The sequence below is a fragment of the Papilio xuthus genome, unplaced genomic scaffold (assembly GCF_000836235.2).
Source record: "Papilio xuthus unplaced genomic scaffold, Pxut_1.1 DF825783.1, whole genome shotgun sequence".
NCBI lineage: Eukaryota > Metazoa > Arthropoda > Insecta > Lepidoptera > Papilionidae > Papilio > Papilio xuthus.
In genome coordinates, this window is record NW_013532866.1 from 3,134,700 (window position 1) to 3,158,957 (window position 24,258).

A 24,258-nucleotide genomic window follows, 5' to 3' on the forward strand; every position below is an offset into this window, starting at 1 on the left:
GCAAAAATATATGTCAAAAAAGTAACCTAAGCGGATTATGTTTAAAATTGATTTTGATTTCATCTAAGATATATTATGACTGTATCCTAGAACTGATACCAATTAACTCGTTTCTACAAAATTAACGAACATCTTCAAAGTCTTAACATTTATTAGTGTTGCCATGTGCTAGACACATTGACATTAATAAATATTATATTAAATTACAAAAAAATAAGCGACTTTGAATTTCTCTAAATGTCATCTTTACCTTCTCACCCTCTTTCTTATAAGGAAAGGATGGGAAGTGGAAGTGGACTTTCCGGATGAAAGGATACATCGGAAGGGAATGTCAAAATATTATACAATTAGTGTAATGATACAGTTGCAAATAATTTAACATACACATGGCAACACTTTATTTAACTCAATCAGTATGAAATGTCAAATGTCTATGGTAAGCGAAATGTAGTACAGATAATATAAGCGACTTTATTTCTACAAATACATTAATTTTAAATATTTTATGTATTTTATATAATCACAATTGTCCTATTTATCAAGATTTTCAACACAATGTTTTCTTTGAGTTCTGTTCATAATCAAAAATTACAATTATAAACCAAACAACTTGTAACAGCATATAGAGGACGGGGTATACTATGTCGTTAGATCGGGAGTTAGAATCCCGCTATTGGATTATTGTAAACCATATCCTAGCACAAGTCTAGAGCTTAGTTGGAATTGTATAAGAAATATTAGTAAATTAACAAAAATCTGATTTAAAAAAACTTAAAAAAAATATTGTGTTGAAATCCTTAATAAACATGTTCATTTAATGTTCTAATAACAAAATTTAGTTACAATTACATTTTATATAAAACTTTAAATGAACGCGTATAATTTTATGTATGACAAATGTATGTTTTATCATATCTTGTGATAATAAAATAGATTTTAAAAATTAACAAACTTTTATTTACATACAACCTCTTTCTTATAACCTTTTAAAATAAATTCATATATATATACCATCGCGATTTATATAAAACATAGTAAATATAAAAAAAATGATTCCATAACAATTTATTTATTTATAATACATTTATTTCATCACTTAAGGAACTCAAATACTGGGTTGAAAAGTTTAAAAACGTTGATGAAAATGTAGGTAGTCGAAAATTTCTCATTAAAAAATAAATTAAAATGAAATAAGTAAATAATATTTTTTTCAATAATTTTCATAACCTTATTTACAAATACCACAACTCTTATGAACTAAGACAACATATTTTCACTATCTGTGATGGTACAGCCAAGGATATAAAACCGTAGGTAATTTTTAATTAATACCCAATACTTTTTTCCATGATTTAGCCAATTAAAAATGTAAAATTCAAGTTCAAAATATTAAATAACGAATGACAAGCTAAGTAGACGGGTTCCGGTATGCTTTGACCAATAGCAATCTTTTTCACAGAATAAATTGCAGTAAAACATATGAAAATCTTTTTAAAATTAACCTATTAAAAATATACCCCTTTATATTATCACAAAATTATATCTGACTTATAAGATTTAAAACAATTCAGTTGAAAACTATATAAGTGGGTAGACGTAAAAAGAAATTAAGTGCTATCACACATTTTTATAACTTATTCTTAACCTTTTTTTTTTTCTAAAAGACAATGGAGAGTAAATATATTAAGAACAAAAACACTTGTCAAGTTTTTATAGTACAGCTTAAAAAGTTGAAGACACATCGACTTATATTCCTTTCATTTAGAATTCATAATAAACAACAATTTACTTATCTTGCCAAGTTAAGTTTTGCTTTCTGAGAATCTATCTCGTGTTATGATTGATGTCTATTTGAAAAATATCCTTGTTGGTTTATCCTCGTTTGGTATTTCAATGAACGGATGAGTCTTTTTGTGTTTCAGCATTTTATATATTGATTTAAAAGTTTGACCGCAAATATCGCAAGTAATCATAGCTTCTGTATTTGACGACTCATCATTACTGTCTTCATCGTTTACATCACCTTTCACCACCATCCATTCCTGTTTCTCCGGATCAGTGTTAGATGTTGATTGCTCAATACCTAAAGCTTTGCCACTTGACAAGAAATTCTTCATGGTTAGGTGTTTCGCTGATTTCTTGTGCTGATTTAATCGATTCTCAGAACTGCATCTGTATTCACAAATGAAACAAACATATTTCATATCACCTGTATGCAATTCCGCATGGGCTTTCCTCTTTTGGGGTGATGCGAATCTAAAATCGCAAAATTTACAAGGATACTTTCTGTTTGGTGAATGGAGGCGACTATGAGATCTTAATGCATCTATATCTCTGCAAACCTTCCTACATTCTATACACAGGACTCCTTTTTCAGGCATTCCGGAATCTTCCATGTTATCTGTGATGTGATGGATACGTCTATGTGACATTAATCCTTTAAGAGTTATGTAAACCCTTCGGCAATCTATACATTGGAATTGTGGGTCCACTTTCAAATCTACGCTATGTTTTTCTATCTTATGTAACGCCAGTTTATCCGCCTCGTGAAATTGTACATCACAATCTTCACACTTCCAAGCTTTAATTAATTTAGAAAATGCTTCTAAAACATCCAACACAGACTGGCCTTCTACTTCGGGATGGTCAGTTTTTGTATGATTACCAAAATCTATTATTTTTGAAAATGTGCCATTGCAATGCGGACACACATAGGGTTCCTTATGGTCGTACATAACGTGAGACTTTAATTCTGACAGTTCTGTACAAGTTTTGGCGCACATAAAACATTTTAACTTCTGTTTTCCTTTTACTATTTCCGATAATACCTTGTATTCCATTACTTGAACTTTCTGATGTATTTGTAAGTGTTTAAATAATTCCTTCCGATTTTTGTAATCTGTGGGACAAAATTTGCACGGGAACATAATCTTTCTATGCATTCGTTTTCTGTGCAAAAGCAATTCTTCCTTATCTTTGAACTGTTTAAAGCATGTGCCACAGAGCAAATAATCAAGTTCCTTCTCTGTTTTGTGTGTACGTAGACAAGACTCCAATCGTGTCCTGCGTTGGAAAATTTTACCACAAGTGCATTCATAGCCATTGTCATTGGGTATGGGTACTACTTTATTTACCACTTTTTCCTCATCCACTATCTTCGCCTTTTTCATTTTTAACCTCTTTGCTTTCAATAATTCACGTTTCTCTATATTTCTGTGATATTTTTCGTGTATTTTCGAAAAATATGCATAATTTTTGAAAGTTTTCGGACATTTGGAACATGAGAAAACCTTATCCGTTCTTTTGGCTTCTAAAAGTCCATAAGCTTCTTGTTCTAATGACATCATATTGCCCGTTATTGAATTTAATTGAAAAGAATCAGTGTAGTCCATTGCATTGTCATAGGATGTGGACAATATTTCTTCTGAATTACAAACTTTACCAAGTGGCACGCCTTGGTATATATTCATAGGCAATATTTCCATAAATAAGGTGTTTGTTGTTTGTGTATTTGTGATACCATCTTGTGGATTTATTAATAAATTAGTTTCAGTAACTATTGAATCAAATTCATTCTTTATCTCCAAATGATCTAATTCATTGTTTTCATTATCCTGAAAAATTAATACACTTAAATTACAGTATTTGTACATATTTAAAAGTCCAAACATAGAGAAATACACTCTGACTAAAAACTGACATTTAAACTCAACTTTTACCCTAATCTTACTAATAATATACATGCAAATGTTTAGATGGATGATTGTTTAAAGGTATCTCTAGAACGGCTCAACAGATCTCTATGAAATTTGGCATGGATGTAGGATATAGTCTGGAAGACATAGGCTACTAATTAAGTTTTTTTTTAAATATTCAATAATGGTGTATAGGTTATTTGAAAGAAATAAAGAAAACTTGATGTAAATGTACAGTTATAGGAAGTCAGCTCTTAAAGCGAGTATTAAGTCAGTTATTTATAAATACCTCATGTGATTCATTCTCTAATTTAATTTTAATTTCATCCTGTAGACAAGCCTCAACATTATGTAATGCTTCTGCCTGTTTACTGTCCATACTGCCATCATCGTCATTCATGACATCCTGTATATCATTTTCATGTTTAATTTCAATATTATCATCATATACATTGGTTATTGTTACATCGTTTTTAATATTTTCCATAGAAAAACTAAGCATATTCATATTTTCTTTAGATGTAAGTACTTCATAATTAGTATGTTGTTCGTTTTCATTAGGTGATATGTATTCTTCTTTAATTTGTACATTTTCGTAATTATCAGCAGTTTCAATTTCAATTGTTTCGCATTTTATTTGTATATCTTCATTGTATTCTTGTTTTATAATTGTTTCACAATCTTGATTATTGCAAGCTTCATGCAAATTATTTTCAGATGACATACTTGCGCCTGAAATAAAAGATAAAATACCTGTGTTACAACATTGCGAAAGAATAACCGAGAGTTCAAGGGACCGCAATATTTTTCTTGCTTGTAGATGTTTCTATTTTACCGAAGTTGTATACCGCGATGATAGTTATATTACCCTCCATTAAGTCCAGGATACTCAATAAAGAGAAAATAATTTTAAATGTAAAAAAATTATGTTTTTAAATAATTACCTCCGTTTATTTTAGATTCCATTGCAAGTTCTTCTTAATTACTCTTTTATTTCACTAGGAGTTGATTTAAAATATTTATTTCCATGTCTGTTAACACAAGTACATACATATTTGTACGAATGCATTTTCTTGATTAATATGATAATTAATTCGCAATCAAAACCATAATCAAAATCAGTCCCTTTTTAATTATAATTGTGTAATTAACGCCAAAATAACAATACTTTTAGTTTTGATTAGTGCCGGGATGTTTATAAATATTTACCAAAATTATTAGCCTATTTCAAATCGTAATTACCTTAATTATTCACAAAAAATACAAAATAATAAACGGATATTTGACGGATATTATCATTTTTTTCTAGATTTTTGACAGGCAACCAAAAATTCACTACTACTCTATAAACACTATGATTATTTCATACGTTCACAGAAAAGGCACATAAAACTACTTTTTCCACTTTATTTCTCTGAGCTTTGGAACGGGGAGATGGATTATGATTATTCGTCAACCGACGACATTTTACGATGATATTTGAAAAGAGGCAAAACGATCCATGATTGCGTAATTTAAAAATCAAATTGTGTAGTTATTATGTCCCAAAGAGTATATAAAATTATGTTATGTCCCGTTGCTCCCATCAATATTTTTTTCTACGGTAAATGTCAAGTGTCAAGCAACATGCTTCACATCATGACGTCTTGAAATTCTCTTGAATCCAGCCAAACCGAACGCCAAAGTGATCGCTTCCTTAAAATTATTTTACGAACGCATCAATAATATAAACGGAGGTAAATTCTAAACTTACTTTGATAGCATTTCTATCCGTACCACTTTCTGTGACTTTAACTTAACTTTAATATTTTGTTTGATACAAAATCATCAAAATGTGCCTACAGCAGAAAACGACATTTTGCATTAGGAAAAATGGCAAAATATGTCAATATAAAAGAAATTGTGAAGCATATAGCGAATGGTACACTAAACGAGAACTTGTGTCGTATATGTCTTTTACCTTTGAACGCCCTAAATGAGGATATGTTTACAAGGATTTGCAAGAATGGTAAAGAATACTGCATTGCAGACATATTAGAAATAATATGTGACATAAAGGTAAAATATTTTACAAAATTTTCTTTCATGATAATCATTCTTTCGTTTACATGTTTAGTGCTAAATATTATATAAGAATTTGCTCATATACATGCCAATGATAAATTTCAATGAACTATTTAGAGAGTATCATAGTATGCTATATTTAGCTACAAAAAGGATAAAGTTTTCGTCTTACTGCGAATTACACTGTAGATTCTAAACTTTGCAATATTTGTCCAAGTGAGCTTATTTATTAAAATTATAGCATTATTTTTATTCCTGTGGCTAACCTTAAAAATTTATTCATTCCTACATAAATTATTAGTTATAGTAAATGATGTCTAATTACAGATTTTTCCAGAGGATAAATATAAAATTTGTTCAGATTGTTTCATAGCTGCATCATCTGCTTATAAATTTTATTTATTAAGCAAACGGAGTGAAGAGATCCTTGATTTTTATATAAGTTTATTGGAGGAGCAAATAGACCTTATTGAAATTTCTGATAACATAGAATCAGACTCACTCTGTATAAAGATACCTTTATTTAATCCGGAAACAGAGATATTTGATTACAATTTAAATGGTGTTTTGAATGACAATAATATAGATTATAACGAAGATAAACATACAACAGAGGAGAGTAATAGTCTAGAAAATAGTCAAAATATATCTGAAAGTGAAGATGATACTGATATACTTATAATAGCAGATGAAAATGGTGATCGGACATTTTTCAAAGAGCAAAATGGTTCTCTAGTTCCTATAAATGATATGGGAAAGAAACAGCTTAATGATGCACTTAAGGAAGTGTTCCCCGAAACTGATAAAGTACGCAGGAAGAGACGTCGTAACCCAATGACCTATATGAATTGTAGTCAATGCCCTGTCAGATACAAATTTATTAGTAAATTAAAGGAACACATGAAATCAGAGCATGATATTGATTTGTTTGTATGTTCTGTAAGTATTCACCCATTTACAACCTTTTTGAAGTATTGCCTAGTCTCTTGTACTATCCATGTTCAAATGTATAACGATTAGATGCCGTTCTTCACGTTCAACGCCACAATGGTGTTGTGTTATGGTAAATTTTCAAAACAATTTGGTGGCACTGAAATTCAATCTATTTATTTCACAGATATGTAAACAAGTAATTGAAGATGAAGATGAATTTAAAAAGCATCTAGAATCACATACGGATGTTCATAAATGTACAGAATGTAATATGGTGTTTAAGACGAAAGAAAGAATCATTGCACATCAAAAATGGCACGATACAATTGCAGATATGAAGGGAACCGAAGAGGCACATGTTTGTGAAGTCTGTGGCTTAGTGTTAATGGACGAAGAACAGTTAAATGAGCATAATGAAAAGAAACATATGAAGAAATATACTTGTTATTATTGTGGTCGTATGTATAAGGGAGAGAACAGTTTTGAATTCCATATAAAGAAACATGAAATGCATATGATGGGTGATACAAAGTAATTTTTTTATTTTTTTTTATCAAGCATTAGCTTTGTCATTCATATTGCAAGTACTTTTAATTCTTTGAGTTTTAGGCATTAAATCTTACATAATTCATTTCAGGAAACGGACTAACTCAACAAATATAAAAGCAAACAAAAAGAAGTTCTCATGTGCGACATGTCAACGTGACTTTGTGGATGAGCGTTCATTGATGTGGCATCAACGCCTTCATACCAATGAGAGGCCATATGTCTGTGATGTAAGTTATAATAAAATGTAGTTATAAATATAGGCTAAGTCATCCAGAGATAGAATAACTTCTTAACAGTGAAAGAATTTTTCAAATAAGTCTGACAGTTTCAAATGCTGCCCACGCAAAATAAAAAAAAATGAGTAACCTATGTGTTGTTCAAGACTATGTTCTACATCTGTACCAACATCAAGATGCATTGAGCCGTTCCGAAGATCCCTTGTACCAAACAACCATCCATCTAAAAATTTGCAATTATATTTGTGTTAGGTGTGTGGACGCCGTTTCGTCTCACTGAACCGTCGCAACCAGCACGCGATCTGCGCGCACACAGCACCCGCCCGCCGCTGCCCGCTCTGCCCCGCGCTCTTCCATCTACGCTCTATGGTCAACACGCATGTTAAAAAGGTAACTCTATATACACTGACATACTTACATACCTACATATGAAGACCCTGAATGGTTTCTTCTACATATAGTGTAGTAATGAGTTACAGATAAATTAAATTTCCACTTGCATCGAATATAAAAGCTAAAATAGTATGTGAACATCCATCTTTGTTTCAATAGAAAACATTTAAATGATTAGCATCGTAGAGGTGAAATACTGTTAACAAATTTAACTGTACCTTCCTTTAGACATCTCAGTGGTAGGATTTTGTCACCGTTAAATATATTTTTTTCTGTTTACATTATATATTAAATACTAGCTGTCGCCCGCGACTCCGTCCGCGTGGATATATAAGAAACTTAATTAGTGTAGACCACACATCCAGATCACATCCATCTAAACATTCGCATTTATAATATTAGTAAGTTAAATAAAAAGCAGCTCTCCAAGATATAAATTTGAAAAAAAAAAATGAATAAATAGTATCCTATGTCCGTCTCCTGGCTCTCAGCTAACTCCTCACCAATTTTCAGCCATATCGGTAAAGCCGTTCTTAAGTTACAAATAGTGTAACTAACATGACTTTCTTTTATATATATAAGATTTGCTTCTGGCAATAAAACAATCTAATCATCAAACCATATTACTGTTATATTTTATAAAGGTTAACTTACTTGATTAGTATGCAAATTACAGATTGCATAGTAAATAATATATCTAAAATTATAATAATTCTATGAAAACCAGGTACATCTAAAAGAGCACAAGCGTCGCAATCGCAGCAGTAAACATCAGAACGTGTTCTGGCGCACGCAGCCTGTGCCCATACAAGAACTCAGCGTGTCCATACAGAATGAGATATTGGAGCTCCAAGCGCAACAGGCTAAAGTTAAATCTGAAAATAAGACCAATTTTATATAGTTAAATAGTAAAGTGACTGTTAACCATAGAGATCTGCAAAAAGTTAAAAGGTTATGTCTAACTAGCTGTTGTCCACGATTCTGTCTGCGCGGAATGAAAAAAAAACTGAATTAGTAGCCTATGTGATCTTTCAGACTATGTTTTACAACTTCCATTGAGCCTTTCCGGAAATACCTTCAAACATCCATCCATCTAAACTTTCGCATTTATAATATTAGTATATAGACATGTTATATCTCACCTTGGCATAGGTTTAGGATTACATACTTTATCTCTGTTATATAGTATGCCTATCAAGTTATCCATCTTCTCCATCCGACTGTCTCATCTGACATGGGAAGTAGGCGCATGATACTACAAAGAAAGGAGTCAATACTCCGCAGAACAGTTTACTGATTAAAGCCTTGAATAATGTACAAAAAGTTTAAGAAATATAAGGAAGTAACAAATACATATTTTGAAATTTACTTGTAAAATAATGTAGTGATAATTTTATTACATTGCGTACTGATCAGTAAATAGCTTATATTTAAATTGAAGTTAGTTTATTACTTTACATTTAATAGTTTTGTACCTTACTAAGGGGCCGTCCATAAATTACTTGAGGTGTTTTTAAATTTTCAGCCCCTCCCTCCCCCACTGGTGAGATGTCGTGAGATTTTATTCAACCCCCTCCTCCATCCCCCAATCTCACGTGAGATTTTTCAAAATGTGAGTTTCTTACGTAAACGCGTTGAACTGTTATTGTAAAAAGAAAAAATAAATTGCATCGTGCTTTTGCATTTTTGTTTCAATCAAAAAAAATTGCTTGTATTTGCCGAGACCGCCCTCTCTCCAACGTAAGATTTCGACTCGACCCCCCCCGTTAAACACCTCACGTAATTTATGGACGCCCCCTAATTGAAATGTGGGTCTGAATTACTACTGTTTGAAATAAATATTTTCATTGAAATAATAGTTTTATTTGCTATTACGTATAAATAATGATCATATATAATTGTAGCTACCACAAATACTACACAGATATTTAAAATCAAACTTATTCTTATTTTTCTAAGAACATTTGTCAATTTGATACATTTGGTATATAGGATTTAATGAAACAATAGTTTTTTTTTGTATGTACATTTATTTTCTTTTTTTTTGTAATTTTAAATGAATTTTCTGCTCGATATATATCATCATATATAATAGTAATCAAATGGCTATTGCTATATACAACTTACAAACTCTAAAAAGTCCTTAAAACAACTACACTTAAGTCTTATTATCTAGGTGGAATCATTGCTTGTTTTTAAAGATATGACAATAAATTTGAGTCAACATGTTTTCAGTGCTCTAGATAAATTTCTTATGCAATCTATTTAGTGAAAGTTAATTGTAGACAATGTATAAACAATTCTAAATAGACTTGAAAGCTTAGAAGTTTGCTAGAATATTCGAGAGGCGGATTGGAAGTAACGGATCCTTTGAAATAATAAGCAAATAAGACCATAATAAACCATAGTTATATAGTTGTTATAACAATAGCTGAAAATTTCAAATGAGATCTTATTATTTTGCCTAAAATTTTGCCCTAATTCTTTGGATTATTCTTATAAAGAGGTGTTCAAATTTTAAAGCGCCAATTTGAAATCTTTCCGGGTTAAAACCAATTATAAAGACTATATAGCTGTAATAATTCTAATCCATCTTGTACTACAGTTTAACAAAGAATGAAAATTAATTCACCCTCTTCCCGGGGGTACAATAGTGTCCTGTCTAGGCAATCACGGCCAAAGCATTTTTATATTTAATGAGCAAGTCCTAAATGTACAGGTTTTTTGATGTTATGTTATATCATAAGATTGACAGAAAACTTTAAGAAGATAACTATTAAAATAGTATTTGATGTAAAATATATCTGTAAATGTTTACTGCCGAAACACGCGAAATTAATTTATTAATATAACCGAGGGTTTATGACCAAAACTGTTTAAAACATTGCAATCTCTGTTTTGTTAAGGATAATGAAAGAGATGACAATATATTAAATGCAGAGATTTTAATCACAAAAACCAAAGGTATTACATTAACATATTGATATTTATTTACGATGTAAAAGAACAAATCATATCAGGGTGATCTTATGTTATTGAGGACTCATAGTATTGAGTGAAATTAATGGCACAAAAACTAAATACCATACTACGTCAAGATTTGATATTGATTGGATTTGCAAGAAAACATGTTGCAATCTGTGTTTACATTGCTCAGTTGGTAGCTTTGGTTGATGAGGTATTAAAAATGCACAATATCTTTTATCTACAGGGGACAAAGATTATGGAAAATGGTAAAAATATAGGATCTATTGGATACATGGCAATATGTAGATTCCACTAACGATGAACTGGAAAAAATTACAATTATCTCTATGTCTCTAAAGAGATTAAGAGTGAAAACAATGTTTTTATACAAGTATTTTAACTGTGTAAACCACAGTTATTGATGTTTCAAATCACAATTTGTTTGACTAATCCTTTTTGCATAATGCAAAAATTTATTAATGTTTGATTTTTATGTTATGATTTGACCCCTTCAGGTTGACATATTGAATGTAAATCTGTGGGGAATTTAGTTTTTATCAGAGTATGTTCAGGGCTATATACAACTAACAAGCCGAATGAATACATCCATATGATATTGATGTAAGTCTTAATTTATTATTAAGCTTATTTTTAAGCCACTACGTAAATTTAAAACTATACAAATGGAAACTGTCACAGAAGTACAGTTTTTTTTTTATTTGTACTAATCAACCATTTTAAGGGTGGGCAATTTATATTTGTACAATTTAGTTTAAAAAATCATGTATCGTCATAAATAAAATGATATCATCAAAAAGACTTACGAAATAAACAAGGATAAATAACAAAATACATATTCAATAATTTCCCTGTAAAGGTCTATTAATATCGTCCTAAATATTAAGTGAACGAAACTTACTTGAAGCCGCATTAATCCTTCCGTTGACAACCTGCAATTAAAGTTAAAAAACACAGGACCGTCGAAAGACTAAATATAAAATACACTTATAAATTCTATGTATATATTTTTTTTTAATTTTTCGCAAATTATTCTAACTACGATAGACTTACGTAAATATGTTGCTTCACGCGACATCTGGTGGTGTTTAGGCTAAGTTAAAAAATATTCCTTTTTCACCTCCATTTCTTTCCCCGTATGCTAAATTGGAATCTGAGATGCTAGTTAAATGATACAATCTATTTTTCATATTAAAGATGCACAAAATCTCATGTCTCGAACCATTGTTTAATTGTTATAAATATAATAATTCTATGTACATTATTAATCAAGAGTTGGAGAGTTGTTTTGGTAGACAAATTGCCTTGAGTAAAATAAAAATGTTATTTTAAGAATGTCATAATAATGTGCATCACTAATATAAAATAGCTTTAAGATTGAATTAATTCATATTCTTCAATCTTTAATTAATAGAAACAAGTATCAAATTCACCAACACTCAAAACCTAAGTCAATGGACTTACCAAAATCCGCAAAGGTAATCCAATGCACCAACTTGCTTATACTAAAATCACAAATCACATTCACTTAGTCACATTAAGCACGTTTCACTTTGTTCTTCTTGACGTTACTGGTTCCAAATATGAACCGGTTACGCCATTGTTCGTACTGCTACGTACATACAATGCTGTTTGATGTTGATGCAGGCTCGGACATCTGTTTGTCCGTCTTGCGTTGCTCTTGTTCAGCTGTCTGTGTCTGCGCTGTCCCATTTTGTATGTTAACCTCGTACATATTTGATGAGTTTGAATCTTCATTGTAGGATAATAGGCTCACTTCCTCCGTCTGGGAAATTAAAAGGTTTAAATTTATTTCCGATATATATTTTCTTTATAGATATTGTGGGTTTATAGTAAACTAAACTATAAATTGCGCCACGCAGAGCAGGTTAATGGTTATTTAAACAAGCACTTAACATTGATCCTATCCTAAAGGACATCCTTAGTAGCCATTAAACTATAAAAATTACTTTTAGTAACCATTAAACTTCTCTGAGTACAAGACAAAGCTAGTGTTGCTTCACAGAATATAAATTGGTCCAATAAATATCATAAACACTAAAGGAACTGCAGATGCATTGCCGGCCTATAAGTTAGGTTCCTAACTCAAGTTCAGATTGATAAGATTGTAACTTTCAAGAATCAACTTGTACCGATCTACAACTAGATATATAATATATCTACATACATAGTGTACTATGTATAAAACTACCCTTGATGGCGTAGCATCTTAGCTTTCGGCTTGCTGGCAACCCGGGCCGTATATTACGATGTCATCTGCGGACAAACAATTCGCCTGACAAATTTAGCCTGCTCTATACAAAAAATAATTGGTATATTGGCGTAGTTTATATTTGGAATTTCGTTTTTAAGTGTAAACGTCGACTACTATGTCACACTTATTGCCGGAATTTGTTTTTTTATCCAGCTTAAGAGGACCAATAAGTAGCTAGCATAATCAAGATTGCCAGTAGCACTAAATTTACCACAGATACACAAAACACTTAGCACATAGCAACGACTTTCGCCAAATTTCACTTCAGAAATTCAATAACAAGCAATTTTTTAACATGACCAACGATGACAGCTCAGTCTTGGAGCTAGCGCCATCTACTTAAAACTTTTAGTTTTTCTTCCCTTTAAACTACAGTAGTTGTGAAGTTGTTTAGACAGCGGTTCATAATGATTAGATGCACTATGTATTGTGTGTATGGTGTTGTATGTGGCCAACTCACGCTGCTCTCTGAGAGGCGGCGCGTGCGCTTGTGTGGCGCGGCGGCGGGCGGCGCGAGCTCGGGCGGTCGTCGCTTGGCGCCGGATATTGTGCGCTCACGTTTCAGCAGAGACGGCGATAGGTATTGGTGAAGTTGTTTACGACGGACATGACGAGCCTGTTATATAAAATTAATTGCTAATTAGCTAAAATAGTCAGACCACGGCTCCGTCCTTGAGGAGTTAAAAACTTAATGAGGAGAATTCATGCTCTTCCAGACTATGTTCTGAATCTGTATCTAATTTCATAAAGATCCATTGAGCTGTTCTGAAGATTCCTTCAACAAAAATCCATCAATCCATCTTAACTTTCGCATTTATAATATTAATAAGTAAGACAAAATGAACTAGCCTATATGCCCATAAGCATCAACTCCGTCAAAGTCCAGTCAAAATCCAGGAATACATGCAGACGGAATAGAAATTCCACTAACCTCAATAGACATGCCATCTCTCAGCATGTTAGTGTTCTCGGCCTGGTAGTGCACCGCTTTAGTGAATGATGATATATCATATGTCAGGTCCACATTTACATTGGTCTTCTCAAACACCAGTCCGATGAACCACATGGAGCAGTGGTTAGCTATCACTTCACCCTGGGAATAGGTTTGATTATAAAAAAAAATTAACACATTCAATGCTACTATGATTTTCATATATAAACTTGAAATGATACGACATATTGGTGATAATATAAAATGTATTTTGTATATCCTATAATATATATATCCTATATTATGCTTAAAAGGAGCATTGGAGGAGCATTGACTTGACTTGCAATCTGCAGGTCCTGGGTTTGAATCCCGCCATTTACCAATGTGTTTTTCCATTTCCGGTTTACATATGTACATTTATTCGACGTTCTTACGGTGAAGGAAAACATCGTGATGCTGCACATATCTGAGAAGAAATTCAAAGATATGTGTGAAGTCAACCTGTACTCGGCCAGCGTGGTTGACTATGGCCTAATCACCCTTAACTTAGGGTAGGTTCCGAGCCCCTCGGTGGGGAGTTATAGTGAGCTGATGATGATGATAATATGCTTGATGCATTAGCCCCTTTCATGTTAAAATGGATTCAGATGTTCCAGATATTACCCGGAACCAAAGGGGCCTTGAGTACGAAATATGATTTTTTCGATGTCTCATACAGATATTCCAATTTTATTAATATGTAAAGGTAGATTATTATAAACTTACCAAATCATTCTTTTTGACATCAGGCGCTGGATCCGTTGGTATCGGCGCGCCTAGAAATTGTTATTTGTTTGATTATTCATTGCATTAACAATTTATGACTTAGGAAATTTTTAAATTGTGTCCTAATTAGTATCAATGTAAATATATATTTTTTTAATAGTTCTAAATAAAACTACAATAAAAAAAGCTGAATATGCTAAGAATTAAAAAAACCATAAGTAAACAAGGCACTATTCCAAAATGTAATCCATTTCTCATCAAGATCTATCTTTTTTTGGTATTGGTAGCCTTCAGGAAAACGGCAGGGTTATGTGAGATTTGACCCCCTAAAATAACTTTGGTGGGAAACTCAACTGCAATAGCAGAGGCTTCGGGGATCTCCAAGGAATGCCTTTGAACCTCATCCAGGCTTATCTAAGCATTTCTGAAGTTATATGTAAATATACATATATTTAAACTTTCGTACTTATAATATTTACTTACCAGGAGGCATGGCAAGTGGCTGTCCATTGTTAGTGTTGAGAGGCACAGAGTTATAACACTCCGGGTTAACATGTGCAATAGTTATATGTTGGTTTCTCTCAAGTGTAGCTGAAATAATATAATTTTATCATATTTTATTTTGCAATAAAACCTGACCTTAATTAAAAAAGAAACCGACTTACTGAGGTACTAACAATGGGTTTCTAAGAGCAAAATATCCACATAAATTATGTCGTCATCACTGTCTTTCATCTTTGATAAAAAAACAATAGGTTTTAAATGGGGAATTTAGTCTCAGAAACCCATGGTAAGTGATGGAACAGCTACATGTAGTGATTGCGTTTTAAAATAAATATTTAAAAAAAACAATTGACACTAAAAAAAACTATAATATTACATGTAATTTTTGTTATTTTCGAATATACAAGAAACATACAAAAGTTTTTTTTAATTATTGGTTTTTATATATGCATGTTTTAGTTCAAATTTAAAGTAAATCTAAATTAAAACGTATATACTCACTTATAAGATGTCTGATTCGACTTTCAATGAGGCCACACCATTGCAACTGGTCAACCGGGCTGGCTGAAGACGCTAACAGTACAATGAAGTGCTTGTAACGAGAGAAAAAGTTTGGTGCTTCAAATAGACGTTCCCAGCCACATTTGCTCAGCATTATCTCGTCTGTTATAGCTAGACCTGGAGAATATGATAAATGCAATTTAATACAATGATAATCTAACTAAAATATAAATGCGAATGTTTTTACTAGATATCTCCAGAACGGCAGCATGTATCTCGCTGACATTTGGCATAGTTGTAGAACATAGTGTGGAAGAACACATAGGCTACTAATTCAGTTTTTTTTATTTCCGCGCGGTTGGAGAAAAGCTAGTCAGTTGTGACAATAATTAATGCAACATATTTTTCACAAAAGTTGTATTTTGTGGAAAAAATATATAAATTAAATTATAATATTGTATTATGCATTTATAAATGTTAAAAAAGTAAAGGTTTTTGTTTTTTTTTTCTTATCATATTTTTATTTTATTCAAATATATAAGTATATTATATACTAGATACATAAAACTCTTACCAAGTCTGAATTCTTCCATGATGACAGTTCGCGTTGACGCTGAGACATTGAACGTTGAGTTCTGCTGTGGGTATGCCGGTGTGATGATTGGCATCAAGTGGAAACGATCCGATACATTCACCTATAATATAATACAAAGGTTATAAGAATGCGATTTTTTATAAGAGAAGGAGGCAAACGAGTGATGGTAATACCAAGGTAATCAACCACACTCATGGAGATCTGCAACACCAGAGGAACTGCAGATGCCTTGCCGGCCTTTCAGGAAATGGTCGATCAATCAATCTCTAATTAAAAATTAAGTAATAAATACAGCTTATGTAATTTGGGATCCAGAATCCGGGGAACTCCCAACAGTGAAAGAATTTTCAAATCGGAGAGTTTCAGAACTTATTCAATGCTAACAATCAAAGCATTGCTCTTTATAATTTTAGTATTTGTATTTATGTATGTTACAAATAAACTGAAAAACTACTGGACAGATTTCAAAAAATCTTTTGCTATTTCAAATCTAAAGTATCACGGAGTAAGCAAAGGTTATATAAATATTAGATTTTTTTTTAATTTACCCAGACGAAGTCTATGGCAAAAGCTTATTACTAAATACTGTGGCTTTAGATAAGTTATATAAAAATTTAATTTCGAATGTTTAAAATTAAATATTTTAAATGTCTTTGAATTCAACAGTTTATATTCATAACTCACCCGTGGATCCCAGACTGGAAACCCTAGATTCACAGCATCAGGTTGCTTCAACAAGACTGGTTGCGGCCACTTCCATTGACTGAACACTAAGAAGAACTTGTGTACCAGTGTTGCGGGCAATGCATTCGGGTACAGCTGACATGTTCTTGCTACCAGCATAGCCCAGGATACACCACCTAGGTAGCCCAGTGTGTTGGAGTATATACCGTGACCTGGTGATGGATAAAATGTAAGAAATGTGAAAGTAATATGATATTATTTATTTATTTTTTAGTTACAAGATATCTACAGAGTCTTAGTCCATACACATTAATGCTAAATAACTGTTTTTTAATTTCTTTTTTTTGTTTCAATAACAAAATGTTGGTTAAAACCATTAATATAACTGTGCAGTCATTTAGGCTGCAGGCGGCCACAAATACATGTCCAAATACCACAACACAATGAAACTCCTGATTCAAAATCAAGTTAAAAAAAAATCAAGCTGACATTGATTAATTTTAAATTAAGAGACAGGGTCAAATATATTAATATAAATAATTAAGTAAATTTTAATAAAATACTGCTTATTATATTAATAAGGACCTTGGATATATTCTTGTAATTACAAAATTAACAGTTAAAATGGGTGTGTATTCTTTGTTTGCTGTGTTACTAGTCTTGATTTGAAAATATTTAAGAATACTAACGTTTAGCCCATAGTTTGATAGCTCGTAGAGTCAATCTGAAGTTGTTTATATTTGGCACAAGACGTAATATTTCGTCTGTAACGCGACAACCGTTAAGTGACCTCACGCATTTCTGATCCAGATTTTTTAACAGCATATCATCTCGTAGATCAAATGAATCTGAAAAATTTAATTTTGGAAATTAATTTTTCTCATTACTTATCATGCAATGACATTTTTTTTAACTTTTTTTTACTACTTTTTGATACTTTTTACTATAAAAAAGTTTAATTTTACCTGGTATTTCTTTCAAGGCAAGTCTAGCAAATAGTAAATCAATTTCTATCCCATCAAAGTTCATCTTAATTACTGGTACAAATGCATCCTCTACTGCTCTTAAATCTTTAACCTGCAATAAAATAAGAAAATCAACCTGCCCTTAACCCTATGGAAGGCCGGCACAGTATGCACTCCTCCATACATCCGCTGTTATATCTGAATCCACTACCTTGCGCATATCCTCATTCAAACGACCCATCCATACTTTCTTTGTTCTTCCTCTAACTTTGTAGCCATTCAAATACAGTCAACAAGACAACATTCTATTTCTAGATGATAAATAAGCTTAAAATCTAAAGGACAGTGTACATGAATTTCCATGCCAAAAACAAGACAACTCACTCATAACCCAGCAGAGTAGAGACAAGGCAAGTCAACCTAATTTACTAGCTTTATCTAAATTTACCACATAGTAAATTATACTCTTTATACCACTTTTATTTACAACCAGCTTTTGCCCGGGACACTGTCCATGTGGAATTATATAAAAGCTACAAGATAAAAAGTATTCTATGTCTCCTGGTTTTTAGCTACATCCCACTAATTTTCAGCCAAATCATATCAGACATTCTTGAGTAAATAACACAACTTTCTTTAATTAATATAGATTTCTTTCTCTAATCATTTAACAATACTATACCTGTGGTTGTGTCTTAAGTAGTTCGTAAAATGACTGAAAGTAATCAGTCCTATCAATATGACGAGGTGCGACACACAACGCGTCAATATCCGCCCCTCTGTGATGTACCTACAAATATAACATAAATAAGTAAAATATGATGATATAATAGCCGATATTAACAAAATTATGCTTGTTTCACTATCACAGTAAATTTAGATTAACTACTGCACTCATAGTTTTAAAGGACTCTTAATGTAGATCTATCACATAAAATTTACCCAAAGCATGACCATTTAGCGACCGACCACTACTTACTACCTTTGTCTTTAACTCTTAAATTATGTAAACATATGAAGGATAAATTCACATTGTACTATTTCAGTTTTTCTGTATCCAAATTGTATATCATAGATAGCTCAAGGCTTGTACATGGATATAGTTGATAAAAATAGTGAAATTTGAACCCAAAATCTTGTTATTGGATGTTTTGTTTTGTAATTATTAGGCACTTTAATAAAAGAAATTAGCTATAACATGTCTAGATTTAGTTGTTAGTTGTTCGAAATAAATAAAAAAAAATATCTCTCACCCCAAGTCTATAAGATCCGAATGTGTAAATATTCCCACCCACTGTATCCGCAACACTGGGGGGCATATTCTTCCTCAAGGATTCGTCACGTATCCATTGTCTTACGAGACGATGCAATGAACCCAACACTTCCATACGGTGATGCATTTCTGCCTCAGATTCAAATACACCGAATGGCACGAGAGATTCTTTTAAATCATTTGTCTTTTCAATATCAATTGGTTTGGGGCCTGGAAAGATTAAAATTATTGAGATTCAAGCTTAGCTGTGATCACATGTCTTCAGAGGTGGGGCCTTCTTTGGGTGGAAGTAGGCACCATCAATTTCAAGACTTTGTCTATACAGCACTCAGTGCTAAATCTCATGAGAAGTGCATCCCAGAGGCCTAATTTTAGACTTCTTTTTCTTCCTCCCTTTTCCTTGTAAAGAAAATATGGGAAGTAGATATGGATTTATCAGATTAGGGGATGCATGGGAAGGAAAAATATTGTCTTTCTGTGCATCCCCTTCTCTGACGATTAAAGGTAGGCAATGAATATGCAATTGTGCATGTCTATGGGCAATGGTTGCTTAGCGATTTCAGGATATTAAAAAAAAAGAAATTTCAAGACACCATAATATGTAGATGATACCTCAATTGACGATTATTTTCCTAAAGATATTGAACATTATATCAAAGTGGCGATACATTACCGGGAAATGAGTTCAAAAGAATTAGAATTCAAAAGCAAATATTTCACGAACCTGCCATAGATATAGCAGAAGTCATCCCCAATGTTTTTAAATTCTGTTGATTTTGATGTTCATTTGTCTTCGCTGCATTTGATTGGTAAGGTGTGTTGGTGTGTGAATATTGCGATTGTGGCCACATCTTTGACATTTTGAATTATTTCAATTGATAATTCTCAACTACTATAATAATATATTCTTATACTAATGGTGGGGTATCTTTAGCTACCATTTATTAAATGCTCTCCTATTTGTAACTGTTGGTGGAACAATCTGAAAAGAAAACAAAATAATAAATTGATATTATGTAAACTTGTCCGAGGTAAGAGTTGCTTCCAACATGGAATTAAAACAAAAATTTCGTAATGAATGTAGCCCATGTCCCCTGGGATAGTGTATCTTCCTAACAGTGAAAGAATTTTTCAATTCACTTCAGTAGTTTCGGAGCCTATTCAATGCAAATATACATCAAATCAGTACTTTTTGTAATATTAGTATATACAGACAACAAACAATATATAGCCAGAAGTTAGGGGGAAAAACCAAAATGTCATTTTCTTTGTGTTCAGAAGTTGATTCATGGAAATTATAACCATACAAAATCTTTGATGTGATTTACAACTTGCCTGACAACATTTTGCAATGATGTTTATTTTGAAATGGAGGTTAAATTTTATCTTCGCAATTAGTAGACATAGTATTTTTAAATATATATTTTTTTATTGCAAGACATAGTTTGTAGTCAAACGTAAAATATTTCACCGAAATTCACTTAAATATACTAAGAAGACGAAAAAATACAATAAAACATAAATGCAAAACAATGACTGCAATAATAAACATGATGGGAATGAGACTACGACTACGCGTCGAGTTTCCAAGTTCATTCACCTCCAACTTGTTTTGCATTAAAGTTTTACATTTAAAACACATTTATAAAAAGTACTTTCATAGTTTACTTAAGAAAAATATCGACGTTCGTAAAGTATATAACTGTGGCATTGCGCCGTAAGGACGTTTATTTTATTGTTCTGTAATCACTTAGTTAAGGTCACCGCTATGTCTCTGTCGCAAAATTATAAATTGAAATTGTATTTTACCATATTCACTGCGATACCTATAAAAGTATTGTATAAGTAAGCAATTTATTCAGTAAATGGCACGATTATGAAAACGCACAAAAAGCTCACGTTGCGCCCAACTTATATTACGTTAGCAATTTCTTAAGTACAATAACAAGAAGTGGAATATACTTTAACTTACCACTTAACTTATTACTTAGTCGCACTTTGCTACGCATCACATATATATTTATTACAATGCAAAACAAAATATTGAAATAAACATTTATTCGTACAAGCACACAACAGTCGCCAACAACAAGGCAGCCATTTTTGATTTTTTGATAAATGGCAACCAGTGTTTTAGCAATAAAATATAATTTTAGTTAAATTTGATTTTACATTAACGATGACATTCAATCTTTATTTAATCTTGTCTTTAAAATATATTACTTAATATGAGAAAGGGAATTAAGAAATAAATTTCATTTAAAATAATCATGTTGGGAGTGCAATATAAAAACATAAAATTCAGTTCGATCTTCTCATTTAATTTGGATCGACTATTTTTTAGTATTAATTTAACCAAAGATGACCTTCTCGTAGCCTAAATTAATTTAAACTTAAATTATTTACGCTTTCAAAAAAAAATCCTTTTCACTTGAGATTAACGAAAACTTAAACGCATTTGAAAACCAAACTGTTATGATTGCGTTCATTTTAAATAACGTTACTTTACGCATGTGCCATTGGCAGATCTTCTATGACGTATCCTCGACGTTTAACAAAACTCTGTTGAAGTTAGCCACATATTACTATCTCATTTCATACAGTATCAAAAGAAAGGGATTGATAGAGAGCCGGTTGATGTTTTCGTGTCAGCCTTGTGCCCATTTACGAGGAGTAGGGAAAATCCGCCATCTTGAGAGTGAATTCAAGAATATACGGACTTTTAGCTGAATTAAGTTAATATATTTAGTAAATTTATTATTAAATTGACGAACATTTAACCGATAAAAGGTTTTATAATATTTTTACGGGCCGTTCGCGTTAGAGAAATCGTGTTACGCGTCGGCATTTATCTGAAACGCCGAATTCTTTCGTAGTGTTTATGTGACAGGAGACGACACTGTAAGCTTTCTAATAGTTTTTTGCGTGTCTATTTCCGTTTTCCATCTCGACGATCGTTAGCATTAACGTGAAAGTGAAATAGGTATGCCTATAGTATCCTAACTCTTCGATTAGGTCTTCGCTATGTATTTTTATGGTCGAAAATGCGGTTAGATGGGCGTTGTTGTTCGGCGATCGGTTAAGTTAATTCGTAGGCATCGTAGCCGAGCTGGTGAAGGCCTGGGCCGAGAGGGCTGGCTAAGTGGGCGGCGGCCGCAGAGGATGCGAGCAGTGAGGGTGTACTAGCGAGGTGATAAGTGCTTTAACTGGTGTGACGATGTCGACGACTATGCGGCCAACCCTGCAGACGGTGCCGGAGTCGCTGCCGGCTGACCATGTGACCTCGCCGTCGCCGGCGCCCGCGGTCTCGGCTGCGGCCACCGCGCCCTCTCAGCCGAGGCACCCTCGCCCTATGTTTAAGGTAAGTCACTTCCTCCATTCATGGTTTCTTGGTCTTTACACACTGAACTGGTCGTACCTGAGTTTGTGGTATGAAGTAAACATATAAATTGTACTAAACACAAATAGAAATGTTATGTTTAATGATCAAATGATTTTTTAAAAGTCCTCCAAATGATATTATTAAAAAGTTTTACCTTAAATTCTAGTTAGTTTTGAGCATAATCAGATTAGTCATGTTTTTGCCTTAACTTGAAGAATAAAAATGAATTTTTCCTAATTGAATTACATGTAAAGGTTAAATATTGAAAATTGTACTGTAATGGTGTTGAAATAATAAACTTATGTGTTACTTTCAAAATTGGACTAATTACAACAAAGTAGACTTACTTGGTGTTTTGTATTGTGCAAATTACATTGCATAATGTCTCTGCACTTGATTATTATTCATTCATTATATTTTTAACACAAATTGAACATAAAGTGTTGAAAATACACTCTAGATATAAGTATTAGCCAAATTTTGGTTAACTTGCAACAAAATTACCACATAATTTCGTATGAAACATAAGAGGGATGAAATTAGTGATTCATTAATTCATTTATATTTCATAAATAAGAATAAATGATACATATATACCTATTTACCTATGTTACATGACTATCACAAAAATATCCTATAAGATTTATTATGCTCTATAATACAAACATAATATACACAAGTTGTGTCAGTAAACTGCATATAGACTTGTAACAAAGGTCCCATAATATCTCCTTTTCCTTTCCAAGTGCGGGTTGGTTGACTTCACTTGAGATTTACTTTATTCATGCCTAATTTTCATATGTTATATAATATTATAAATGCGAATGTTTGGATGGACGGATGGATAGATGTTTGTTTGAAGATAGCTCTAGAATGGCTGCATGGATCTTGCTGTAATTTGGCATAGCTGTAGAATATAGTCTGAAAGAACACAGGGTATTAAGTTTTTTTTCCTTCTGCACGGATGGAGTGGCGGGCGACAGCTGCTTAGTAAAAAAATGAGAGTAGTATTTGTAAGAGCATAATTTGCGCAACTATATGACTGGTACATATTTTGAATGTGAGAGAAGTAAATCATTTATTTTCATTTATAAAACCTAACTTATTTCAATAAATCCGCCCAATATTTATTTACATAAAAAACAGTTACTAGCATATTGTAAATTTGATACAATGATAAAAATTAATCATATGTTAGTTCAATTGGTATTACATGAATGTTTTTAGTATTGTGGGTTTCCACTGTTAAGATACATTAACAAAAACATATTGGTATCTCTGTTTTTAGCACAAGAATAAAAAGAATGATGATATGTTCTTGTACAGTTGTTTTGGCAGTGGAAACTCATATTAATATAATGTCTAACACTTCCACAGTTTGTTGTACAACTAATTCAGTGTGTTAGATAAATTATGATATGTTTTTTTATCAAGTTACAATGTTAGTCGAGTTGGTTATATTTTTATAAATATTTTCAACCATTTTTTCCCTAAGTTGTATAATATATGTTCAAATTTGATTGTACTT

The 24,258-nt window shown here is 32.1% G+C and overlaps 4 protein-coding genes across 8 annotated transcripts in view; 2 read left to right on the plus strand and 2 right to left on the minus strand.

The window, feature by feature from the left end:
• Window positions 1-1,139: 1,139 nt before the first annotated feature.
• Window positions 1,140-4,875, minus strand: LOC106125782 (zinc finger protein 271-like). Its single transcript, XM_013323132.1, has 3 exons — window positions 4,640-4,875; window positions 3,985-4,427; window positions 1,140-3,614 (listed from the first exon to the last, which is right to left on the minus strand). The coding sequence occupies exons 1-3, from the start codon at window positions 4,659-4,661 to the stop codon at window positions 1,848-1,850; spliced, it is 2,232 nt and encodes a 743-aa protein (XP_013178586.1). The 5' UTR covers window positions 4,662-4,875; the 3' UTR covers window positions 1,140-1,847.
• Window positions 4,876-5,321: 446 nt separating this feature from the next.
• Window positions 5,322-9,859, plus strand: LOC106125784 (zinc finger and BTB domain-containing protein 41). 2 transcript variants are annotated; one of them, XM_013323133.1, is made up of 7 exons: window positions 5,322-5,431; window positions 5,540-5,753; window positions 6,087-6,698; window positions 6,877-7,223; window positions 7,330-7,468; window positions 7,730-7,867; window positions 8,598-9,859. In XM_013323133.1, exons 2-7 carry the CDS (start codon window positions 5,568-5,570, stop codon window positions 8,769-8,771), a joined length of 1,596 nt encoding a protein of 531 aa, XP_013178587.1. In that variant the 5' UTR covers window positions 5,322-5,431; window positions 5,540-5,567; the 3' UTR covers window positions 8,772-9,859. The 2 variants fall into 2 exon arrangements, with proteins under 2 accessions (XP_013178587.1, XP_013178588.1); XM_013323134.1 differs by having other exon boundaries at window positions 5,543-5,753.
• A 994-nt stretch (window positions 9,860-10,853) lies between these two features.
• On the minus strand, window positions 10,854-21,455 carry hrg (poly(A) polymerase hiiragi). Of its 3 annotated transcripts, none has more exons than XR_001228285.1 (15): window positions 21,321-21,455; window positions 20,073-20,330; window positions 19,329-19,558; window positions 18,758-18,865; window positions 18,076-18,187; window positions 17,800-17,958; window positions 17,111-17,322; window positions 16,406-16,526; window positions 15,832-16,008; window positions 15,310-15,417; window positions 14,827-14,876; window positions 14,062-14,223; window positions 13,591-13,746; window positions 13,068-13,132; window positions 12,555-12,641 (listed from the first exon to the last, which is right to left on the minus strand). XR_001228285.1 is itself a non-coding variant. In XM_013323170.1 (14 exons), the coding sequence occupies exons 2-14, from the start codon at window positions 20,206-20,208 to the stop codon at window positions 12,468-12,470; spliced, it is 1,905 nt and encodes a 634-aa protein (XP_013178624.1). In that variant the 5' UTR covers window positions 20,209-20,330; window positions 21,321-21,455; the 3' UTR covers window positions 10,854-12,467. The 3 variants fall into 3 exon arrangements, 1 of the variants encoding a protein (XP_013178624.1); XR_001228286.1 differs by having other exon boundaries at window positions 12,562-12,641; window positions 13,044-13,132; XM_013323170.1 differs by lacking the exon at window positions 13,068-13,132 and having other exon boundaries at window positions 10,854-12,641.
• Window positions 21,456-21,964: 509 nt separating this feature from the next.
• The window catches only part of par-1, a 131,927-nt gene continuing 129,633 nt past the window's right edge, over window positions 21,965-24,258 (plus strand). The window contains exon 1 of one of the 2 annotated variants that reach the window (XM_013323054.1): window positions 21,965-22,083. Coding sequence is in view for 1 of the 2 variants with exons in the window: in XM_013323060.1 (XP_013178514.1) it covers window positions 22,566-22,709 (144 nt within the window). In the remaining variant the exon portion in view is untranslated. Of the gene's footprint in view, window positions 22,710-24,258 lie in introns of both variants that reach the window. The other variant, XM_013323060.1, reaches the window with a different exon arrangement.